The following is a 23,661-nucleotide window of genomic DNA, read 5'->3' as shown; positions in this document are numbered from 1 at the left end:
ATTCATTTTTGTCTTTCGAAATCGAACTTATGCCTAATAACGCATAAGTTTTTTAAGAACACGAGACATAATTTATTAGATACTCATTATGATACGAAAATATAAAATTTATGTTGCGCCAAAAAATTATTTATCTTGAGTGCAAAAATTAAAGACCACTATAAAATCAGGCCAAAAGTGCAAATGACCTCACATGGCAATAGTTCTTGGGGATGACCGGACGGAAGGCCCTCTGGGTTTCAAACTAACATTTTTTAGCGCGGATTGTCCTTTGAAGCCGCTGGTCTTTAACTTTTGCTCCTCAAATTGCTTGTCTTTAATTTTCGTTCTTCGCCAAATACCTTAAGGTTTGGGGTTCAAAATCCAACTAATTAAAAAAAAAAATCGCAAAGCAGAGTTTCGTAGCAAAATAGGCCTATTCGAGCAAAAGTTAAAGCCTTGAGGCAGAGTTATGCAAATTTTCAATTGGGTTAAAAAAAAAATTGCCTTAAGGAAGAGTTTTGTCTTATGCCTGAAGGCAAAACTTTGCCTTAAGGGAGAGTTTGCCTTATGCCTGAAGGAAAAACTCTGCTTGATAAGGTAGAGTTTGCAGTTAAACTATGCCTTAAGGTAAAGTATAGCAAAAAAAAAAAACGAAAATTCTTGTTTTATCGTAGTAGCTTAAAAGGTAAGCTACATAGCAAAAGGAGAAAAAAAAAAAGACAAAATATTATTATTATTTAGAGTTTCTCTTCTTTACACCTTTGTGTGTGGCTACTTTGGATTTATATTATAACTTTATAAGAACGATTCTTTTAAGAGGTAAGATTAATTTGTACTTGATATCTTTGGTTTTTATTCGTAAATTAAAGAAGGTAATTAGTCTTATACTAATTATTGCCTCTAATTTCTTCGAAATAGGGGTCTAGATCACCGTTTGATATACATTCTTGAATTGACTCTATTAGTATCGTAATTAGTTTTAATCCGCTAATTTTGAATACTAAGATCAATTAGGGTTCTTATCACTTAATCTTGAAATTTGGGAATTTTATTCTCGAATTTCGCATATCTTTAGATTCCGTCTTTAATCTTTGTATTTTCGCTTTCGCATTATTTTCTTGTTTTTATTCAAGTAACCCGATTCTTATTAGAGTTTTGCAGGCAAACTGTGCCTTGCGATTTTTTTTAAATTTTTGACTGAGCGAGAGTTCGAACCTGGAATCTAGGAATTTTATGCGAAGGACAAAAATTAAAGACCAGTAATTTGAGAGACAAAATTAAAGACCAGCCTCGAATAAGACAATCGTGCAAATTGCCCTCAAACTAATGGGCTAAAATTATCTGGTGGATTGGATTAATAACACAACTGTATGAGATTAACTATCATTTTTTTGCGCGAATTGCCCTTCTTTTGGGGTGGTCTTTAAATTTTGCCCTCATATTTGAGTGCTTTAAGTTTTGCCCTTCGTCGGAAAGGAGCAAATACTTGAGGTTTTAAGGGTTCGAACCCCCGCTCGGTATAAAATAAAAAAATAATTTCGCAAGGCAAGGTTTGGGGGAGTATATGCCGATCCCAAGATACACTTCTTAAGGAATAACTAAAGTTATGTCTGACCAAGATACTTATGCCTTATGTATGCGTACTTTTAGTTATGCCACATATGGCACTTTTTCCTTAAAGCATAGTTTAGTTATGCCTTACGTACTTTTAGTTAAGGCATAACCAAAAGATGCCTATAAGGTAAGAACTTTTCTTAAGGCATAAACTTTGCCTTATAGCAAACTTTTAGCCTTAAGGAAAGTTACCTTATGTAAGATACTTTATTTATGTCTAATGGGGCACACTTTTTAGTTAAGATAACTAAAATTTTATCTTGAAAAGTATAATATATATATATATATATATATATATATATATATATATATATATATATATATATATGCCTTAAGTAATTTCTCACCCCAAGCAGACTTTTAGTTAAACATAACTAAAAGTCTGCCGGAGGGGGCATAGCGAAATTCAAACTTTGCCTTGCGAATTTTTTTTAAATTTTTGACTGAGTGGAGGTTCGAACCTGAAACCCATGGGTTTTAGCCGAAGGGCAAAATTTAAAGACCACAAATATGAGGGACAAAACTTAAAGACCACCCCAAAAGAAGGGCAATTCTGCGAATTGCCCATTAAGTGTTGGGAAAATGACCTAATAATACTACTTTAGACTCTATATTACAAAACATAAGGATACTTTTCCTTATTTACAAAACATACAAACAAACTTACAAAACATAACTGATCTGAAGCAATTAAAAGCCTCCCTCCCCTTCTGTTCACACAACAGATCTGGGGAAAAAAAATATAGAGGCGGAAACATCTCTCTCCATATTCCCCTTTTTCATGAGTGGAGGAGGTTGACGACGAAGCGGGAAGTAGTGTCAGAAACATGGAAACGACGAAGGAGGTTGACAGCGGAAGTGCGGTGGCCAGTGGAGGCACTTAGATTAACCAATTTACATGAGTTGAGTGAGAACAGGATTGCGGTGTTGTCTTCTGAAGCTGAACTCGATATGGCGTGTTTGTTGTTTTTTGAACCTCCGCACAATGCTGGCTTCCTGCAGATTAGGCTTCAAACTTAGAGGATTACTAAATGAAATTGATTTGCAATAAGTTATTATGTTGTTCTTGTTAGGCCACCATGGGTACAATGAATTAAAAGAGTAATTCTTCCCACTGCTATTGTTTCATTGCACACAATAAAGTAGATCTACCATATCAGAGACCTGCTCAACAAATCAGAGAAAGGGAGGCGTAAATTTAGCTTTTTAGTGTTAATTCTTTGTTTGTACATTTAACAAGAAGAAACATGCATTAAATTTTTGTATGAAAGTTGTATACAATGTTGTTATAGTTGTATTAAATTTCTAAAAACCTAACATAACTTTTTTACAAATTTTATACAGTTATATACATATTTCATACCATTTTTCTACAATTTCCATACACAAAAAATGTGAGAAATCTAAGCCTTGAGCGAGATGTACGTATTTCTTATAGTTTTCATACATAAAAAATTGAGCGAAATATTAAGCGTTGAGCGAGATATACATATTTCATACAGTTTTCATACACAAAATTCTAAGCGAAAATTTTAAGCTTTGAGTAGGATATACACATTTTCATACACAAAATTTTGAGCGAAATTTTTAAGCCTTGAATGAAAATTTTCGTATATATTTTGTAAGAAATCTATTGGTATATTTTGTAAACTGAAAAGTATCGTCATATTTTGTAAATATATCCCATTGTTATATATATATAGGTCATTCACCTTAAGTGTTAACCCAAAAAATAGATTTAGGGTTTTGAAGTAATTGCAGGGTTTGGCCTTTTACCTTGAAATGGGCCGGTCTTTAATTTTTATCCTTCGAAATAGAATTTATGCATATGGCAAAAATTCTTTAAGAAATCACGCATAATCATGATATTATGTTAAACTTTTTTGCCCCTATAGGCATAAGTTTGATTTTGAAGGGAAAAAATTAAAGACAAAGACAAAAATAGGGAAAAAGTGCAAATGACCCGGCTAAAATTATCTGGTGGATTTGATTAGAACCGAAGTAATTGCACGATTTGTCCTTCAAATGGACCGATCTTTAATTTTTGTCCTTCAAATGGGCTGATTTTCAATTTTTGACCTTCAAAATCAAACTTATATCTACGGGGATATAAATTACACATTATAATATCCACACATTATGCCAACGTCAGTTCAAATTTGAAGGCTCAAAAATTAAATACCAACCCACTTGCAGGGAAAAATTAAGGAGCAGCACAAAATAGGACCAAAAGTGTAAATGACCCATTAATAAAACAACTGTATGGACTAATTGTACAAATAGATTTGGGCCCAATATGTTTTTCGCTAGTGCTCAAATTGACGTATTCTTCCCTCAAGGGCGAAGTTTCTAGGCTCTCAATTTCTCCGGCGAATTCCACTTGTAAGTAACTTTTTTCCGAGAAAGATTATTCAATTCGTTTATAAGTAGCAATTATTAGTTCTTGAATAGTGCACTATGTAGTACATCTAGGAGTCTATTAGATCTTGTTTGATTTTATAACTAGTTTCTGAAATGAAAATTTTTTCAGGAAGTGATGTAGTGAACTGGTTATATAAGATATATATATATATGGGATAACTTTAGCTGAATCATTAGTTTGTATGCAAGTTGTGAAAACTATCAAAAATGCTTAAGGTTGTACTGGACATGCTGCTGCGACTTATTTTTTGTTTTAATAACCATGGTGTCTGTCTGGGCAAGCTTGCACTTTGACCATTCAATTGGGTATTTATTACCTCCAGCCAGCATATATACCGGGTAACTCTGTCGGCGAAGAGTTACGCAGATCGGAAATATATCCATGGTTTTTACCCGCTTCATTGATTGTTAGGTCGCATTTTTGGGTGTCCAGTATTTGCATTGGGTATTTACATGCTAATACTACACATTGAATATCCTGCTTCTTTTGTCTACCCATGTTACAACTTGCAACACGTAGTGCTTTCTCAAAATGGTGGATTCTCCTGATACGTAAAGCCAACTCTAATGGTAAAACGATAAATCAAGCTTTCCTTGTCATTTCTTTGATGGGGGATGACAGGATTAGGGGTCAAAAAAAGTACCGGATACCTGGTTGTAGATGCTTAAATCTTAACAAAGGTTTGCACTGCGAAGTTTCAAATTAGTACTTCAAATGGGTAAATGTAGTTCTTTCATTATGATGTGTGGTTTCTGACTTGTTTGAGGAACTTTGAGGGATGTGACTTCTGTAAATAGGCAATAAGTTAAACATAAGAAGACAGGAATAGGGGAAACCTGGTTGTTGCACTCACAGTTCTTTAGCTTTTAGCTTTATCATCCATCTTCTTTTGATGTTGTAATTTTTAGAGACTCACTATTCAGACATGGAGTCAAAATATTCAACTTTCACTCAAAGTTATTTGAACCTTTTTCTGAATTGCGAGTACCGGTTAGGTAGTTATGTCGTGGTTGATTGTTGATTGCCTATTATCTCCAGGGAAAAAAAAATACTATTGAAATACTATGTTAGTCTGCCTTACTTTACTCGCTAATGTAGGAGGAGGTTCTTGATTTGCTTATTCTGGTCAGTTGTCACCTGTTCTACCTTACTTGATAGGAATACGAAGATTAACAATTATTTCCCAATCTACTTTAATAGGTTGACAGTGTTGATTTTACTTCTCAACATTACCAGTTTCAAACAAATTGTTGATTTTACTTCTTACTTTGGATCTAGTTAGTTGGTTAAATGTTCAACAGTTCTATTTATTTTCCTTCTTTGATGAGATATAGAGTTGGTTTCACCCTTATGCAAATGGTGGACATGAGAGGTCTCTTATTTTGATTACTCTTTGCCCTAAATATAATCTTAAACTTCTGAGTTGTTGACTCTTAGTTTACATCAAAAAGAATTTATCGTCATTGGATGCGTTTAATGTGTAAAAATCACTCATGCTTGGAGAGTTCAAAGTCTCTTTTGATCAAAAGGCAGTGAGTTGAGCTAAGGAAACAAATTTTTGGGTTTGATACTTAAGGCACTAAACTCTTTCATCACCGACTCGGGAGAAAGAATAGGGGCTTCCTATATCTTTTACCATGAGAAAAGCTCTTAATTATCGACTTGAAGGTTATGTTGTAACCAAAGTATGAAATTTACTTCGGAGAGTAAGTATAAATTTGCTGTGAACAGTCCATGGGAAGCAACTGACCAGTCTATATAACACTTGTCAAACTAAATTGACTTGGGAATCTCTATGCCCTTGAAAGCAACATTCATCCTCCCTCAGCGTTCGAAGATATTGGATACCTTTCTGTTAATTGGTGGGAAGCATTGCGACTAAGGGATACATCCACTAAAGCATAATTAACCACATCAGAAATCCGCTAAACAATAGAAACTATACTACAACAACAACAACAACTACAACTACGCCTTAGTCTCAAATAAGTTGGGGTCGGCTATAGGGGCATAAATTCTTTACGAGTGCTGGCATAACTTGTGGATATTATGATGCGTAACTTATGCCCCAGTAGGCATAAGTTTGATTTTGAAGGGCAGCAATTAAAGAGCAGCACAACATATGGACAAAAGTGCAAATGACGCGGTTGCACAAACTAGGGCCAAAAGTGCAAATGACCCAAGTCAATTAGATTTGGGCCCAATGTGTTACGCTAGTTAATTCTTCTTTGGTCAAATTGACGGCGAAGTTTCTAGGCTCTCCATTTCCGTATCTCTTTCTCCGGCGAATTCCACTTGTAAGAAAACTCTCTAATTTGTTATTTTTATATTTTATACTGATCTCTTGTTTATTTTTCTTTCCATTTGTATAGTATGAGTTTGAGTATTTCAGAATTCAGATCACTTCTCGAAAACTGCTCTTCAAATGAAATAGCGATCAGGGCCACACAAAAAAAATGGCAACTTTATCTTTGTATTATGTGTCTTGAATCACTTAGGAAATATTCATAAATTCATAGTCACATTCCTACTTAATATTAAAATTTGAGAATTTTATAATTAGTTTCTCTAATATAAAGTAACTTCTTACTAGAAATATTATTATATTCTTTTGTAAGTAGCAATTATTAGTTCTTGAAGAGTGCACTATGTACTACATCTAGGAGTCTATTAGATCTTGTTTGATTATGTAACTAGTTTCTGATACGAAAAATGTGCCCGGAAATTATGTAGTGAACTGGTTATAAAAGATAAATTATAACTTCAGCTGAATCATTAGTTTGTAGGCTAGTCGTAAGAACTATCGAAAATGATTTAGGTTGTTGCTCTATTGGACATGTTGCTACTTATTTTTCGTTTTAATAACGGGTGGTGTAATGGCATGCTTGCCTGGACTTTGACTATTCGATTAGGTATTTGTTACCTCCAACCAACATATATACCGGATAACTCTGTCGGTGAAGAGTTATGCAGATCGGAAATATAAGTAGTGTTTTTTCTCACTGTTGGATTTGAATCTTGGTCTCCATGGTTTTTACCCGCTTCATTGACTATTAGGTCGCATCTTTGGGTGCGAACATGCTAATACTACAAATTGAATATCCTGCCTCTTTTGAATACTACAAATTGAATATCCTGCCTCTTTTGTCTACCCATGTTACAACTTGTAACACATAGTGCTTTATCAAAATGGTGGATTCTCCTGATACTTGAAGCCAATTTCTTTTTGATAAGTGATACATAAAGCCAACTCTAATGGTAAAACGATAATCAAGCTTTCCTTGTCATTTCTTTGATGGAGGGACAAATTTGGGGATGACAGGATTAGGGGTCAAAAAAAGTACCTGATAACTGGTTGTAGATTCGTAAATCTTAACAAAGGTTTGCACTGCGAAGTTTCAAATTAGTAGTTCAAATGGGTAAATGTAGTTCTTTCATTATGATGTGCGGTTTCTGAGTTGTTTGAGGAAGATGTGAGTTCTGTAAATAGGCAATAAGTTAAACATAAGATCACAGGAATAGGGGAAACCTGGGTGTTGCACTCACAGTTCTTTAGCTTTTAGCTGTATCATCCATCTTCTCTTGATGTTGTAATTCTTAGAGACTTGCAGAATTCAAACATGGAGTCGAAGATTCAACTTTCCCTTATCTGAATTGTCAACTCAATCCAACTCTCTTTCACAAATGTAATGTTGCGGGCAACGGTTAGGTAGTTATTGTTGTGGTTGAGTGTTGGTTGCACGGAATTCCAGCAGGAAAAAATATCGAAATACTATGGTAGTGTGCCTTACTTTACTTGCAAATGTATGTGGAGGTTCTTGATTTTCTTATTCTGGTCAGTTGTCTCCTGTTCTACCTTACTTGATTGGAATAGGGAGGTTACCTTTTATTTTGCCAATGTACTTTAATAGGTTGACATAGTTGATTTACTTCTTACCTTGGATCTAATTAGTTGGGTAAATGTTCGACAAGTCTACGTCTTTTCCTTCTTTGATTATATGTTGTTCTGGAAGCAAAGTTGGTTTCACCCCTAAGCAAGTGGAGGAGATGGGGGCCTCTTAGTTTGATTACTCTTTGCCCTAAACATAATTTTAGACCTGTGAGTTGCTGACTATTAGTTTACATGCCGTCATGGATTGAAAGAGAATTTATCGTCATTGGATGTTGAGATATTCTGACATGTATAAAAATCACTCAGGCTCGAAGAGTTCAAAGTCTCTTTTGATCAAAAGGCAGCGAGTTGAGCTTTTGAAACAAATCTTTTGGATTTGAAACTTAGAGAGTAAAATCTTTCATGATCATCTTGGGAGAGAGAGTATGGGCTCTCAATATCTTTTACCATGAGAAAAGCTCTTATTATTGCCTTGAGGGTTATATTGTAATCAATGCGTGAAATTTATTTCCAAGAATAAGCATAATTTTGCTGTGAACTATCCATGGGAAGCAACTGACCAGTATATATCACTCTTTTCAAACTAAATTGACTTGGAAATCTCTATCCATGAGAAGCAACTGACCAGTCTATAGCACTCTTGTCAGACTAAATTGACTTGGAAATCTCTACCCCCCAGAAAGTAACAGTTACCCTTCCTCAACATGTGGAGATGCGGTGAAGCATAGATCCACTAAAGCATACTTACCCTCATTAGAATTGCACTAAACAATCGAAACTATAGGTAGGTCAAGCATCCATGGGATAGGGAGAGTAGTTGCATTGGTTATGGTCCTAAAGTTCTTTAGTAGTAGCTAATTGCAGAAGCTATCAGATTACCAAGGTTCAAAGCGTATTACCATGAAGGTTCAAAGCATATTACCAAATCTGTTGTCAAATGAAAGCATATGTTGCCTTTCTTCCAAATTTCTTTGTTTGATTAAACTGTCGCAGAAAGTACTTGAGTAAAATGTGATGACCCGTCACATTATCATGCCTCCTAGATGCCCTTTAGTTCTTGAAGGCTGCACTCTATACTACATTAGTATTAGATCTTGTTTGATTATATAACTAGTTTCTGAAATGAAAAGTTTCTCCAGAAATAATTTAGTGAACTGATTATAAGATATATATGGAAGAAGAAGAAGTGGGAGTGGGATAACTTCAGCTGAATCATTAGTTTGTATGCCAGTTGTGAAAACTATAAAAAATGCTTTAGGTTGTTGCTCTAGTAGACATGCTGCTACTATTTTTTTTTGTTTTGTTTTAATAAAGTTAGTGACTGGGCAAGCTTGCCCACACTTTGACTTTTCAATGTTACCTCCGACCAGCACATGTACTGAGTCGCTATCAACGAAGACTTAGGCAGATGGGAAAAACACCTAGCTTTTTTTGTTCTTGTTGGATATGAATCCTGATCCTCCATGGTTTTCACCCGCTTCATTGACTGTTGCGCCATATCCTTGGGTGCCAACATGCTAATACTACACATTGGATATCCTGCTTCTTTTGTCTATCCATTTTACAACTTGCAACACATAGTGATTTTTCGGCTATGAAAACCTTTAGTTCCACATGAATGTTTTGTAAGGAAACCATGGAGGTTTCCATTGAAATCAATTCTGTAATTTGTTGAAATTTATATCAATTGTGAGCTAGAAAAAGTGATTTCTCAGAGTGATGGTTTCTCCTGGTACTTGAAGTCAATTCTAATGGTAAAACCATAAATCAAGCTTTCCTTGTTAGTTGCTGATGGAGGAAAAAAATTGGGTTGACAAGGTTAGGGATCAAAAAATATTTGGTACATGGTTGTAGATTCTTAACAAAGGTTTGCACCGGAAAACTTTAAACTAGTACCTCAAATGGGTAAATGTAGTTCGTTGATTATGATGTGTGGTCTCAGTTGTACTTGAGGGATGTGATTTTCCTAAATAGGAACAGGGGAAACATGGGTGTTGCACTCACAATTCTTTAGCTTTTAGCTGTATCATCCATCTTCTGTTGATGCTGTAATTTCTATAGACCCACACAATTCAAACATGGAGTCAAAGGATTCAACTTTCCCTTAAGTTATTTGAACCTTTTCGGAATTGTCAGCCCAATCCAACTCTTTCACAAATGTAACGTAGAAGCACCGGTTAGGTAATTGTTGATTGCCTAGGATCCCAGCAGGAAAAAATATCCAAATACTATGGTAGTCTTAATTTACTCATGAATGTTGGAGGAGGTTTTTGATTTTCTTATTCTGGTCCATTGTTACCTGTTCTAGCTTACTTTATAGGAATAGGTAGACTAGTTAACTTGCCCGCGCATAGCGCGGCACACAAACTTATCTTTTTTTTCATAAATTTAATCAATATAGATGACAAAATTATTATAGAACTAAAAAGTAAAAAATTGAAAACTTCTAGAAGGAAACTAATTGTAAGACCCTCTGACAAAGGTTTTTATACGAATCTCGCCTCACACACACAGTCACACACAAACTATCAAACAAAATGGGAAGGAGAATTGAATATAAAACTCGCAAAAGCTTTCGTATTCTTAAAAAGCAATAGAAAATAGACAATAATAAATTAACTTCTACAAGTCATTAACGATTTAATGTGATTGTTACCTTGTCGATCGGAAAAAAGTTGGAGTAATTGTATCAAGAGGCTTTTAGACTTAAAATAAATTTAAAACAAATAAAATAAAAAAATACACAAAGATAAACAAATTCTATCGAAAACCACAAAACTAATATCGTGCATCAAAGTATTTATTCAAGTAAAAGAGTCATACTATATAAGAAGAACAAATGAGAGCTAATATGATGTTTGCCCCACATTTTTGGAAACTTGCAAGTAGCATCGGAAAATTTATCAAAATTAACCAACAAAAATGCAAAAGCAATGAAAACTAAAAGAAAGTAAAGCAAATGAATACAACCTACCTATCTCATACAAAATTTTAAACAACTATTGCTGATAGGTAAGGGGAAGAGGACAGAAAAAAAAATACATTGCCGATTATATATACTTTCTGTACTTTTAAGTTTTTTATTAGATGCACTACCAAAGAGCACAACCATTGTTCCATCTCCTTTTCTAAGTAATTTGTCCATCTAATTAGACATTCTTTCACGCAATGCATTTCCCTCTTGCCAGTACCTGCTAGTACGCGCTTATTTTTGGGATTTTTCTGTACTTCATTTACATGCTTTTAGCGATTTTCAGTAACAGAAAAGACGTTAACTTCAGAACACCCCCTAAAGTTGCTGGTGCGCGACCTCTAATTGGCTATCTCCACCTTTCTGGTGGCTCTCTGCCTCCTAAAATTTTCGAGCTCATGGGCAGATAGATCTCTTGAGTTTTATCATGAATTCATATTGTGTGTATAAATTTATAGGGAAAAGCTAGAGTAATTTAGCCTTTTTGGTGAGAATTAAGAGGGTTATAAATGTGTTGAGGACCTCTTCATGTTTTACGTTTCACACACTATCCATGTTTCCACACAACTTGATAACTAATCATGGAGGAAGAGGATGAAAACAGTTACAAATATAATTAGATATAAATATTATAAAAAAATGGTCTTAGACTTTTACTGAAAACAGATTCAATGTATGACAAACGTATTGCTTCTAAATGGGTTGAATAAGAGAGTTAATGTGCTTTATTGCAAAGTTTATGTGGGCCGACCATTTTTACTTCACCACTTACTTTATGAGGTTTGTATTAATTCAATTAATTAGTAGATTTTGTTAAGAAAAAATGGTAAAAAAAGGAGAAAAAAGATAAATATGAATGCTAGCCATAGAGAGGTGCCACATCACCTTGTCTATGTCTAGCTTTATTATATATATAGATTACCTATTATTTCCAAGTCTACTTTAATAGGTTGACGTTGTTGATTTTAGTTCTTACCTTGGATCTAGTTAGTTGGTTAAATGTTCAACAGGTCTATTTCCTTTCCTTCTTTGATGATATATAATTCCGGAGACAGCTGGTTTCACCCCTAAGCAAATGAAGGACACGAGAGGCCTCTTATTTGATTACTCTTTGGCCTAAACATAATCTTAGACTTTTGAGTTGTTGACTATTAGTTTACATGCTGTTGTGGATCAAAAAAGAATTTATCGTCATTGGATGTGTTTAATGTATAAAAATCACTCATGCTCAGAGAGTTCAAAGTCTCTTTTGATCAAAAGGCAGCGAGTTGAGCTTTTGAGACAAATTTTTGGATTTAAAACTTTAGGCACTAAAATCTTTCATGACCAACTGGGGAGAATGAGTATGGGCTCCCAATATCTTTTTCTGTGAGAAAAGCCTTATTATAGCCTTGAGAGTTGTATTGTAATCAAACCATGAAATTTACTTCTGAAAATAAGCATTATTTCACGGTGAACAATTCATGAGAAGCAGCTGACCAATCTAATATCACTCTTGTCAAACTAATCTATCCCCTGGAAAAGTAACGGTCACCCTCCCTCAACATTCTGTTCATTGGATACCTTTCTGTTCATTGGTAAAAATCCTGCGGTGAAGCATAGATCCACTAAATCATACTTACCCTCATTAGAATTACGCTAAACAATAGAAACTATAGGTAGGTCAAGCATCCATGGGAAAGAGGGAGAGTAGTTGCATTGGTTGTGGTCCCAAAGTTCTATAGTAGTAGCTAATTGCTGAACCTATCAGGTTACCGAGGGTCAAAGCATAATTTTTCAAATCTGTGTCAAATGAAAGCAAAATGTTGCTTTTCTTCCAAATCTCTTTGTTTGATTAGACTGTCGCGGAAAGTACTTGAGTAAAGGCTTTACTTCCAACTTTGCAGAGTAGGAAATCATGGTACTTAAGTATCTATGTGCCTATTTCTAGAAACAATCAACTTTTAAGTTTCACCCCTCAAATTGCTGCCAGCTTGAAGTTTGAATATGCTTCTTATAGAAAAGAGATTATTATTTCAATGTGTTACCATGAGTGAAAAGACTAGGCTGAGAGAGCAGCTGGTGGTGCAACCTTACCTGTATTCTATTAGTAATTTTTAGTTGCTCTGTCTAGTATGTATGTATGTGATAGCTATAACTGTCGTATCTCCTTTTATTTTGTCTATTTGCTTGCCACTGGATGCGGTGCTTTTATAGTTGAGAATTATATAGATGGCAAAACAAGACTGAAATGCTTCTTCCCTGTTCCATCAAGATTGTTGTTCATCCTTCTTTTGTGTCAAACCATGGACATTGTAATGTTATAATATGAGTTTTCTGCCTGTTGATTTTTCTGGTATTGATATAACTGCTGATACATTTTCCTCTAAAGCTGCCATGTCTGACACCATCCTTTTTATGTTTAGTTAGAATTGGGGAAGTATGGGCCGCAAAGCTGGCACCTTATATATTAACCCAAGGAACTTCGGAAGTCTCCAAAAACCGTGCGCAAAGGAAATGGTCACATTTCTTAATTGTTTGACTTTAAATCACAACAAGGACGAGAAATGTGGCAGACAAAAGTCACTTCTCAGTACCTGCATGGAAGCTCAGGTAATTGGATGCCCGTTCTTTAGTTGAATAGTGAATATTGCTTTTCCTTTTATTTAGAGCCCGTTTGGCCATGCGCTTTATTCTGGGGAATTTTTTTTCACTTTTTTCCGGAATCAGCATTTGGCCATAAAAATTCCAAATACAACTTGAAGTTGTATTCCGAAATTTCAAAAACAAGAAAAAATTATTTTTAAAAAAATTTCACTTTTTTCACAACCAAAACAACTACATTTCAACAAAAAATACAATTTCAAAAACTATGGCCAAACACAACTCCAACTCCAACTCCAAAATTTCAAAAAAAAAGTGAATTTTTTTTTTGGTGTATGGTTCTTAGCAAAAGCTTCTATATATCTTCTATATTGTTATATACAACAAAATTGATTAGCATGCCATAAAGTCCAATTAACTCTGCCTTCCCATTAAGGTTAATGGTGATAATTATTCTGCAGAGTGGCAAAAACAGAAAGCCTTGGGGTAGCATCAATTATCACCTTCAGAGGCTGAGCAGGGGAAGGAAGTAATTTCGTTACATCTGCATTACTCAAACCAGCAAATGGTGACTGTTGGGCGTATTTTGAAGTTAGTTACTGAGATGGTTTTTCCAATTTCTCGATGAACATCATTTTCCTGAAATCTTCTGTAATTTTTGATGAATAATTCAGAGTTGAAAAGGAGTTGAGGAACACTACTTTTTTGTCTATTTCAGGAGCTATGTTTTGATGAGTTTTCGATAGCAGCTCTATAAAGTCGATAGCTTACGTTTCTGTTTACCTTTTAAAAGGGCAAAAACATGTGTTCGTTAGCAGCTCTATAAGTCGATAGCTTACGTTTCTGTTTGCCCTTTAAAAGGGCAAGAACATGTGTTTGTTAGCAGCTCTATAAGTCAATAGCTTACGTTTCTGTTTGCTTTTTAAAAAGGGCAAAAACATGGGTTCGTAGAAAAGAGCTTGTTTGATTGAGAAGATGTGTCAGCTATTGTTTTGATCATGTTGTATTTGTAAAAACAGGTGTGGTGGTTGCAGCTCGAAATTGTGTGATGATTAAGGCTTGTGGGATGTTTTAATCTACTGGTTGGACCAGGCATGAAGGGAATTTTATGAGTGGAAAAAGCTTGGAGCTACTTGTTGTGGGTCCCAGGGAATGGCTGAACAGCACTGCATTGATTATGCACAATGTTACTTTACTTTTCCGTAAGAGGTCGTTTGCAAGCTTGAAGCTATAAACCTTTTTGGTCACAGCGATAATTTTTGGCGTTGCACCCAAGCTTCATTCTTAAGTGAAAAACATATTGAGCTGCTTTTCATGTAGTGCTAAGGCTTTGAGATGCATAAACAAGTTACAACTCACATCACTTCTGAAAAGATATTGCAGCCCGTTGAGGACTCTTTGCGTTATATAGTCATACTGATGTTTTCCTATCATGTATTACCATTATTACTATATACAAGAGACAACCAAAGGACTTTTTGTAGTCCTCACAAAAGTATCCAATAAAGTGTCAAACTTTTTAATTAATTAATTTTATGTCCTATAAGGGGCTTTTGTAGTTCTCACAAAAGTTTCTAATAAAATGTCAAAATTTTCAATTAATTACTTTTAGGTCTTAATTTTATTTTTTAAAGTCAAATTTATTTTTTGTACTTAAGGTCAACTTTTCGAAAGCTGTTGAACTTCCAACCCAGTGCCCGGTATTCGTATTGAAGTCCGATTAATCTAAATTCGCACTACGTAGGACCTATTCAGAAGACGCGCTCCCTACAAAGGAATTTGTCATACCCAGGCTCGAATCCAAGACCTGTGGTTAGGGGAGGAATAACTTCATCCGCTACACTTTATTTTCCCTTTTACTTTCATCTATTGATCTTATCTATTAACTTAAAAAATAGTCATATCTTCGCTAGATTCTTGCTTATTGTTGCTCTCTCGTTTTCTCCTTTTTCATTTGTTGCTTATTATAGATTTTTACATGTAGGTGAAATTTGAGAATTCATTAGAATTCTTTTATTTATACGTAGGCATTTCTTTTACTTTATATTTATACTTTAATGAGCTCATATGTGTTTAAAAGATTTTTACTTTAATGAAATAAGTTTCAGATAGTTTTAAAAATTATTAAATGATGCCATATAATGTTGAAAATGATGACAGTGTTATTAGTCAAGATCGGGTTATCTTTAAAATCTCTTGTTTGGTTCAAATTCTGTAATTGTCTAAAAAGTTCATTAAATATGTATAAATTATTAATTTAGAACTAAATAACTTTAAAAATTAGGATTCAAAGACTCATAAACTTTAAGTTTGGCTCCGCATATGATTTGAAATAAATAATTTCATTAAAACAAAAGTTAAAATATTAAAAGAGTGAAATGCAAGTTTTGCTTTTAGATATTAAAAATATACTTATTTGAAATTTAATTATTATTAAAATAAATTATATTTCATTAATTATAATATCTACTTTTATTTCTTGAATTTGGGCCAGACCTAGCACGGGTCTCATGGAACTAATAGATCACTAGAATTGAGGATCTATGTGAAATCAGTTTCTTGGGTACAATCTCCGCAAAGGAGTGTTTTTGACAAGATGTTAATATAAGTTCTGATTTATTCGAATATTATTCTTGTCTTCAATTAAAAAGAGATGTTACACTGCTTCCAAGATTTTTACGAGAAGTTGTGAACAAAATAATTAATCAGCTAACTCAAAGACTTGACTCTATCTAGCATTATGCTTTTATGCGATTATCTTCGTAAACTTCTACTTTACAATATAGGACATCTGAAACTGAAAATGAGCGTCTTTAGAAACCGCATCCTCCTTATGTCTCAATTATAAAATTATAACACTTAGGAAGTCACCGGCTAGCCCCTATATTCTCAAGTTATATGGGCTTAATTCAAATTTAACTAGCTTTTGAGTGTTGGTTGCAACCGTAACAGATGTTTTCATTTCCGAATAAGCTTTTAGCTTTTCAATTACGGAAAAGGTCCGGATCTACTCTTCTACTATACGAAATTGCATGGATATGCCCGTCGTTAAAAGGTGGTCTCACATATGCCCTTAACATTACTTTTTGGGTTACTCGTGCCTTTGATTTAACGGAAACCCGATAAAAACATTGGAGAGGCGGTGTGCGATTTCGCCAAGTAGTAAGAGGGCATAATTGATGCCCTGAAATTCCTAAATATTATGACAAAAAATAAAAATATGGCACAAAATATCATTGCATTCCAAAACATAAAAAACATTTGCAATTACAATCCATACATCCACCATTACATTACATCTAATTTATACAACTAAAAGATTAAATGCAACTACAAGCATCTTTTAAAGATTGTTTTCACAAACAAGAGCACCATTTTCCCTTTTCAAAAGATTTGTTTTACTAATGATGATATCATTTTAATTTTTCAATTTGTTGATGACCTGGATATTTTTCGTCTTTCCACTCTCAGTATCTACACGATAATGCATGCAACAACTGCCGCACAAAACCTAAACATAAAAAAAAAAAAAAATCATTACAAATTTGCCATAAAAAAAAAATCACTAGGAAAAAAAGATAACTTACATTAGACTTATGATACCTGAAAAAATGTCTCCCGAAGTGCTGAAACTTTGATAAAAATAATAAAGAGAACATTACACTTTAAGCATTTATACGATCTTACATAAAATTCAATGTGGTCTGGCCATTTAACAAAAATTTAGTAGATCTGTAATGATGTGATTTTTTTTGTGATTTGTAATGACTTACATTAGACTTGTGATTTTTTTTTTTTTTTTTTTGTGACAGATCTTTAATGAATATTTTTTATATTTATGTTTTGTGCGACAGTTGTTACTTGCATTATCGTGTAGATATTGGGATTGAGAAGACGAAAAATATCTAGAAAAAACTATCCAATTCATCAACAAATTGAAAAATAAAAATGATATTATCATTAGTAAAACAAATCTTTTGAAAAGGAAAATGTTGCTTTTGTTTGTGAAAATAATCTTTAAAAGATAGTTGTAATTACATTTAATCTTTTAATTGTATAATATAGATGTAATGTAATGGTGAATGCATACATTATATTGCAAATATTTTTTATGTTTTGGAATGCAATAATATTTTGTATCATATTTTTATTTTTTGCCATAATATTTAAGAATTTCAATCGATCAAATATACCCCCATACTACACGAAACTGTACAAATCTGTCGTCCAATATTTTTATCGGATTTTCCATTAAATCAAGGGCATGAGTAACTCAAAAAATAACGTTAAGAGCATATGTGAAACTACCTTTTCCGTGCAATTTCATATAGTAAAAGAGCACATCTGAAACTTTTCCGTTTCAAATATCTTTCTAGAAAAATGCATTTTTCAAATACTGGTATCGTTCATTGAGACTTTCTCCCCTGTTAACTCCCAAAATATCCCACATCCAAGACAGTAATCCAAAACTGGAAGAACCTTCGAAGTGTTCTAGAGACGCAAGATATTTCTCACATCAGGGTAACAAAGAAGTAAAGGCAAAAATCTCAGCATAACTTTGTATCCAAAAGCAGTTAAATAATATCGATAATTGCCATTGACAATGCAAAATCGATGGCCCAAATTTAAAGGGCCATCAAGGTATGAAACATTCAACAGCTTAATAAGTAAAGGAGACCAATATACTAACATCGCAAAAATATAAAAAGTACCCAATATAGAATAGTATTATACTAAAAATAACTAGCACCGATCACACTTCACATACTTAATCGACCTCCTCAATCTTGGGGCCTGCACCGCTAGAACCAGATGGAGGAGCATCATCATCATCCATAGGTGCACCTGCCTCACCACCAGCACCCTGGTACATCTTGGCAATAATGGGATTGCATAAGCTCTCCAGCTCCTTCATCTTATCTTCAAACTCGTCAGCTTCAGCAAGCTGGTTGCTATCAAGCCATGAAATTGCCTGATCAATGGCATCCTCAATCTTTTTCTTGTCTTCTGGGCTAAGCTTAGAACCAATCTTCTCATCCTTCACAGTGTTCCTCATATTGTAGGCGTAGTTCTCCAGTGCATTCTTGGCCTCTACCTTCTTCTTGTGTTCCTCATCCTCTGCCTTGTACTTCTCAGCTTCCTGGACCATCTTTTCAATTTCTTCCTTTGACAACCTACCCTTGTCATTGGTGATTGTGATCTTGTTCTTCTGTCCAGTGGTCTTGTCTTCAGCTGAGACGTTCAAGATGCCATTGGCATCAATATCAAAGCAGACGGTGATCTGAGGCACACCCCTAGGAGCAGGAGGAATGCCAGAGAGCTCGAATTTACCGAGCAAGTTGTTGTCTCTAGTTCTTGCTCTCTCACCCTCATAAACCTGAATCAACACTCCAGGTTGGTTGTCAGAATAGGTAGAGAACACCTGCTCTTTCTTGGTGGGAATGGTGGTATTCCTTGGAATCAAGGTAGTCATCACGCCTCCAGCAGTTTCTAACCCAAGAGATAGAGGGGTGACATCCAAAAGCAACAAGTCTTGTACTTTCTCGTTACCCTCACCACTAAGAATGGCAGCTTGCACGGCAGCACCATAGGCAACAGCTTCATCTGGGTTGATGCTCTTGCAAAGCTCCTTCCCGTTAAAGAAGTCTTGCAACAGCTGTTGAACCTTGGGAATTCGAGTAGATCCACCAACAAGAACAACATCATGTACAGTGCTCTTGTCCATCTTGGCATCCCTCAAACATTTCTCAACGGGCTCCATACACTTCCTGAAAAGATCCATGTTCAACTCCTCAAATCTGGCACGAGTAATGGTCGTATAGAAGTCAACTCCCTCATATAGGGAATCGATTTCAATTGTTGTCTGGGCAGTGGAGGAAAGAGTTCTTTTCGCCCTTTCACAAGCTGTCCTCAATCTTCTAAGAGCTCTCGGGTTACCAGTGATGTCCTTCTTGTTCTTTCTTTTAAATTCTTGAACAAAGTGGTTGACCATTCTGTTATCAAAATCTTCACCACCAAGGTGAGTGTCTCCTGCTGTGGCTTTCACTTCAAAGATACCCTCTTCAATAGTGAGAAGGGAAACATCAAAGGTACCACCACCAAGATCAAAGATAAGAACGTTCTTCTCACCAACACTGGAGGCTTTTTTGTCAAGACCATAAGCAATGGCAGCAGCTGTGGGCTCATTAATAATACGCATGACGTTTAAGCCAGATATGACACCAGCATCCTTTGTAGCCTGACGTTGCGAGTCATTGAAGTAGGCAGGTACAGTAACAACAGCATTTTTCACGGTTGATCCAAGGAAGGCCTCAGCGATTTCCTTCATCTTTATAAGAACCATGGAAGATATTTCTTCAGCAGCAAACTGCTTCTCTTCTCCCTTGTAGTTGACGACAATCATTGGCTTGTCAGCAGGTCCAGGAATAACCTTAAAAGGCCACAATTTGATGTCACTCTGTACAGAGGAATCACTAAACCTCCTTCCAATAAGACGCTTAGCATCTGTCATTATGAAAACCCAGTAAGCACTATTAAATAAAAAGTTTATTCCCACACATAGCCATATTAAAGAATACATAATTTGGTCGAATTACCTATGGTTATGTCTAGCAAACATGAACATGAAATTACCATATAAATATTGGCAGATGTAATATTTAGACATGGGGTTGCATCCACCTAAGTTACTCGGACTCTTCAAAAGTGTTGCCGCACCCGTGTTGGATCCTCCAAAAATACACTAGTTTTGAAGGATCCGACACGCACCGGAGGACATTTTAGCAGAGTCCGAGTAACTTAGGCATCCACAGCAACCAAGTAGATTAACATATATATATTCATGCTAGTTAATACTTTGCTATGGCTCAAAATCGTACATCAACAATTAGTTTGAAACAATTCAGATCTAACATAATTCTAGAACAGTCACCTAAATCAAATGATATCCAAGACAACAACAACATATCAAGTGAAGGGTGGAGCGTACGCAGAACTTACCCCTACCTTGGGAGGTAGAGAGGCTGTCAGCTCAGAATAAAGCAATAACAAAGCAGGTCAAATAAACAATATCTAAGACATATTTTTTACATTAACACTCAGGATCATTAAAGTAAATCAACTCCAAATCAGCTTCGACAAAAAAATTCCACATAAAAACAAATCGATATGAATCGCATCATGGACAAATACAGATCTAATAACAGATCTGAACATAAAACTCACCAAATACAATGTTCATAGAAATAATCTAAGACATAAATATATTGCCACTACTACTTCCAACAGAAAAAAATTCTACATATTTACGCTCTATGACCATTTTTGACAATATTTACACCACGTAGCCCATACTTCGAGTTTGTTACCCGATTTAGCTCATATTTGTGTATTAACACCTTTTATACACTATATTGTATAATGTTGTGTAAAAACAATAACACAAGCTCAAAAAAAGAAATAAGCAACAAAAAGTTAAGATCTAAATAGTAGATCTGAATGTAAAAAAAAAAAAGCTTACCAAACACGGTGTTAATGGGGTTCATAGCAACTTGATTCTTAGCAGCATCACCAATCAACCTTTCAGTATCAGTAAAACCAACATAAGAAGGTGTTGTTCTATTGCCTTGATCATTAGCAATAATTTCAACACGATCATGTTGCCATACACCTACACATGAATATGTTGTGCCTAAATCTATTCCAATTGCCGGTCCTTCACCTTTACCGGCCATTACTTAAAAAAAAAAAAACTTTGTTTTGTAACAATGAAAAATAAAGAGAGTGAATAATGAAGAAAGAATGAATGTGTTTAGGGTTTGGGGGAGGAGTGGTGGTGTATATAATGGGTTGGGCTTATTGGTTCTAGAATGTTCTTTTTTTTTTTTCCTATTTCTTAGGGGACTTGGTCATTATGTAAGTGTCGTTCGACCAAGAATTAACCACTCGCTTAATGGGGCCCAGACCGACTTCCCACACGCGAGCTGCCACGAAGTTCATGTGAACTTTAATTTTGTGGTTTCTACTATCGAACAAAAAGGATGAAAAACACAAGAAAAAAGTATCGGCAAAATGGATGCCCAAAATACCCCTAGCATTTCAAATATGGTCCATCAAGTGCCCTTCGTTTGGTACGCGGAATAAGGTGGATATCTCTGTTTGGTTGAAGGTATAACTTTATCGTGTCAAGGGATTCACATGATGGACCTTGGCACGGTCTTATGAAGGTTGTATACGGTAAAAACGGTGTAAAATGTTGCGACCTTCCGATGAGAGGTCGGAGTAAGATAGGAACGTTGACTTCAAGATGTGGCGTTGGTTTGAGTTCGGTGATTCGGGTGAACAAAGTCCGAGGGGTTGTTAATCCAAAGAAGCCGGGATGACGCTAGTTAGCACAAACGCGAGAAATCCATTACAGGTCGGATTTCACGCCGCCCATTACGCCGCCCGTTACGCTACCAGCTGTTAAGGCGCTGTAAATAGTAGTAATTAGTATCAAATTATTAGATTTTAAGGGGCATTAGAACTCTAATTTTTGTACTATAATAGGGAGTAAACCCTCTTATTAGCGAGGATCTGATTCTAATCTCACGCACTTACTCTGTAAAATTTCATAAAGTTCAAGTTCTTTAGCGATTTGGCTCGGGCACCACAACTTTAATGCTCTGCACCGGACCAGTTTTCAGTTACAAGCAATAAACGATTCAGGCTATTTCTATCTTTGTTCATTACATATAACTTATTGTTATTTCATATTTCATTACGTTAACGACTGATTAAACCACGTATCCTTTAAACCGCGTACAAATTCAATTATTACCTTTTTAGGGGTAAACAGTTTGGCGCCCACCGTGGGGCTAAGGATAATAGTGGTAATTTGTTTATAACCCCACTTGTTCTCTTGAAGTTTGTGATTTCAAGTTAACTTCGAGATGTCAAAAAGCAGCCAATCAATTCACTTGAACAATAACGGTGAACCAAGCCACCACGACGAGAACAACAACAACGGGGTACCAGGCAACAATTTACCCCATGTTGATCCAAATGGCATTCCCCCCGTCGATCCAAATGCTGTCAATTCAACGACAATAACCCCGTGATTTCATCTCGGGCATTTATACGAAAGACATTGGATGATGCGGAAGAAGAAATTAACTTACGCTTAATATTTAATATGTTGCAGGAACAACAGGCAGCTATAACTCAACTTCAAAAGACGAGCAGCGGTGCAAGTGCGGCGAAACCCAACCAAATCGATGAACCGGTCCACGGGAAAGATCGAGTCGCTAACAATGGCAACGGATCGGGCTCCAATGGGTTTTCCGAGGTCCTGAAAACGCTCGAAGTATTGACCAAACGGATCGACACCAATGAGAAGAAGGTGGAAAACTATAATTATTGAGTGGACAAAATCCCCGGGGCTCCTCCGATCTTAAAAGGGACGGATTCCAAACGGTACATTCAAAGGCCTATCATGACCCAACCCGCGATGACTGACACCCACACTAACTCCTAGTGGGCGAACCAACACACAAGTCATCTATTCATTCAAGTCCGTTTTTATATTAACCAATTCAATCTGTTATTACTCAATTCATGCACAAGATAATAAAATAAGTCATGCCATAAAACGATGAAGTAAATGCGAAAGTCCTAACTATTACAAATCCCCAAAATCCGAAAGTCACCATACAAGGACTCTAATCTAAAACATGTCTAAGGAATGAAATTTGCCTAACAAATAACCAAAATGTCTGGAGTAGAAGTAGACATCATAAAAGAAGATCTTCGGGCAGCCTGGCACGGATGGAAGCTCACCCTAAATCTAAGAGCAACGGCCTCAACGCTAGATATGAGGACGGGTAGCAGTCTTTGTATCACAATCTGCACTCAAAAGAATGCAGCAAGATAGTATCAGTACAAACACTATGTACCAATAGATATCATAGGCCGATTAAGATTACTATCATGTATATATCATAAAATCGATACAATAAACAAGCCAGCCAACAGACCTGAAATCAATAAACCACAACAAGTCAACCAAGGATAATCACGAATCAAGTCACCCAAGATATCAAGAATCAATCAACGGGAAGAAGTCTACCACAACAACCATATACTCACTATACACACATGCTAACTGATGTCATTGCTCAGTAGTCATGACCTGCAGGGGACCTATGGTGTCCATGCACC

The 23,661-nt window shown here is 35.5% G+C and overlaps 2 protein-coding genes across 5 annotated transcripts; one reads left to right on the top strand and one right to left on the bottom strand.

The window, feature by feature from the left end:
• The first annotated feature begins 3,837 nt into the window (after positions 1 to 3,837).
• LOC132065811 (uncharacterized) lies at positions 3,838 to 14,462 on the top strand. Of its 4 annotated transcripts, none has more exons than XM_059459358.1 (3): positions 3,838 to 3,978; positions 13,287 to 13,473; positions 13,926 to 14,462. In XM_059459358.1, the coding sequence occupies exons 2-3, from the start codon at positions 13,303 to 13,305 to the stop codon at positions 13,995 to 13,997; spliced, it is 243 nt and encodes an 80-aa protein (XP_059315341.1). In that variant the 5' UTR covers positions 3,838 to 3,978; positions 13,287 to 13,302; the 3' UTR covers positions 13,998 to 14,462. The 4 variants fall into 4 exon arrangements, with proteins under 4 accessions (XP_059315341.1, XP_059315342.1, XP_059315343.1 ...); XM_059459359.1 differs by having other exon boundaries at positions 3,841 to 3,978; positions 13,291 to 13,473; XM_059459360.1 differs by lacking the exon at positions 3,838 to 3,978 and adding an exon at positions 6,191 to 6,315 and having other exon boundaries at positions 13,291 to 13,473.
• Positions 14,463 to 18,038: 3,576 nt separating this feature from the next.
• LOC132065810 (heat shock cognate 70 kDa protein 2-like) lies at positions 18,039 to 21,287 on the bottom strand. The gene is made up of 2 exons (XM_059459357.1): positions 20,984 to 21,287; positions 18,039 to 19,968 (listed from the first exon to the last, which is right to left on the bottom strand). Exons 1-2 carry the CDS (start codon positions 21,195 to 21,197, stop codon positions 18,233 to 18,235), a joined length of 1,950 nt encoding a protein of 649 aa, XP_059315340.1. The 5' UTR covers positions 21,198 to 21,287; the 3' UTR covers positions 18,039 to 18,232.
• Between the last annotated feature and the right edge of the window lie 2,374 nt (positions 21,288 to 23,661).

Source organism: Lycium ferocissimum, chromosome 7 (genome assembly GCF_029784015.1).
Source record: "Lycium ferocissimum isolate CSIRO_LF1 chromosome 7, AGI_CSIRO_Lferr_CH_V1, whole genome shotgun sequence".
NCBI classification, from domain to species: domain Eukaryota; kingdom Viridiplantae; phylum Streptophyta; class Magnoliopsida; order Solanales; family Solanaceae; genus Lycium; species Lycium ferocissimum.
The sequence above is the reverse complement of the archived record's forward strand: the minus strand, read 5'-3'. Positions and strand labels throughout refer to the sequence as shown.

What these genes read in the sequence shown, in the direction of transcription:
- LOC132065811 (XM_059459358.1), top strand. Translation starts at nt 13,303, where the DNA reads ATGGGCCGCAAAGCTGGCACCTTATATATTAACCCAAGGAACTTCGGA. An exon ending in GTACCTGCATGGAAGCTCAG is followed by an intron (nt 13,474 to 13,925) that starts GTAATTGGATGC and finishes ATTATTCTGCAG; the next exon opens with AGTGGCAAAAACAGAAAGCC.
- LOC132065810 (XM_059459357.1), bottom strand. Translation starts at nt 21,197, where the DNA reads ATGGCCGGTAAAGGTGAAGGACCGGCAATTGGAATAGATTTAGGCACA. An exon ending in CCCCATTAACACCGTGTTTG is followed by an intron (nt 19,969 to 20,983) that starts GTAAGCTTTTTT and finishes TCATAATGACAG; the next exon opens with ATGCTAAGCGTCTTATTGGA.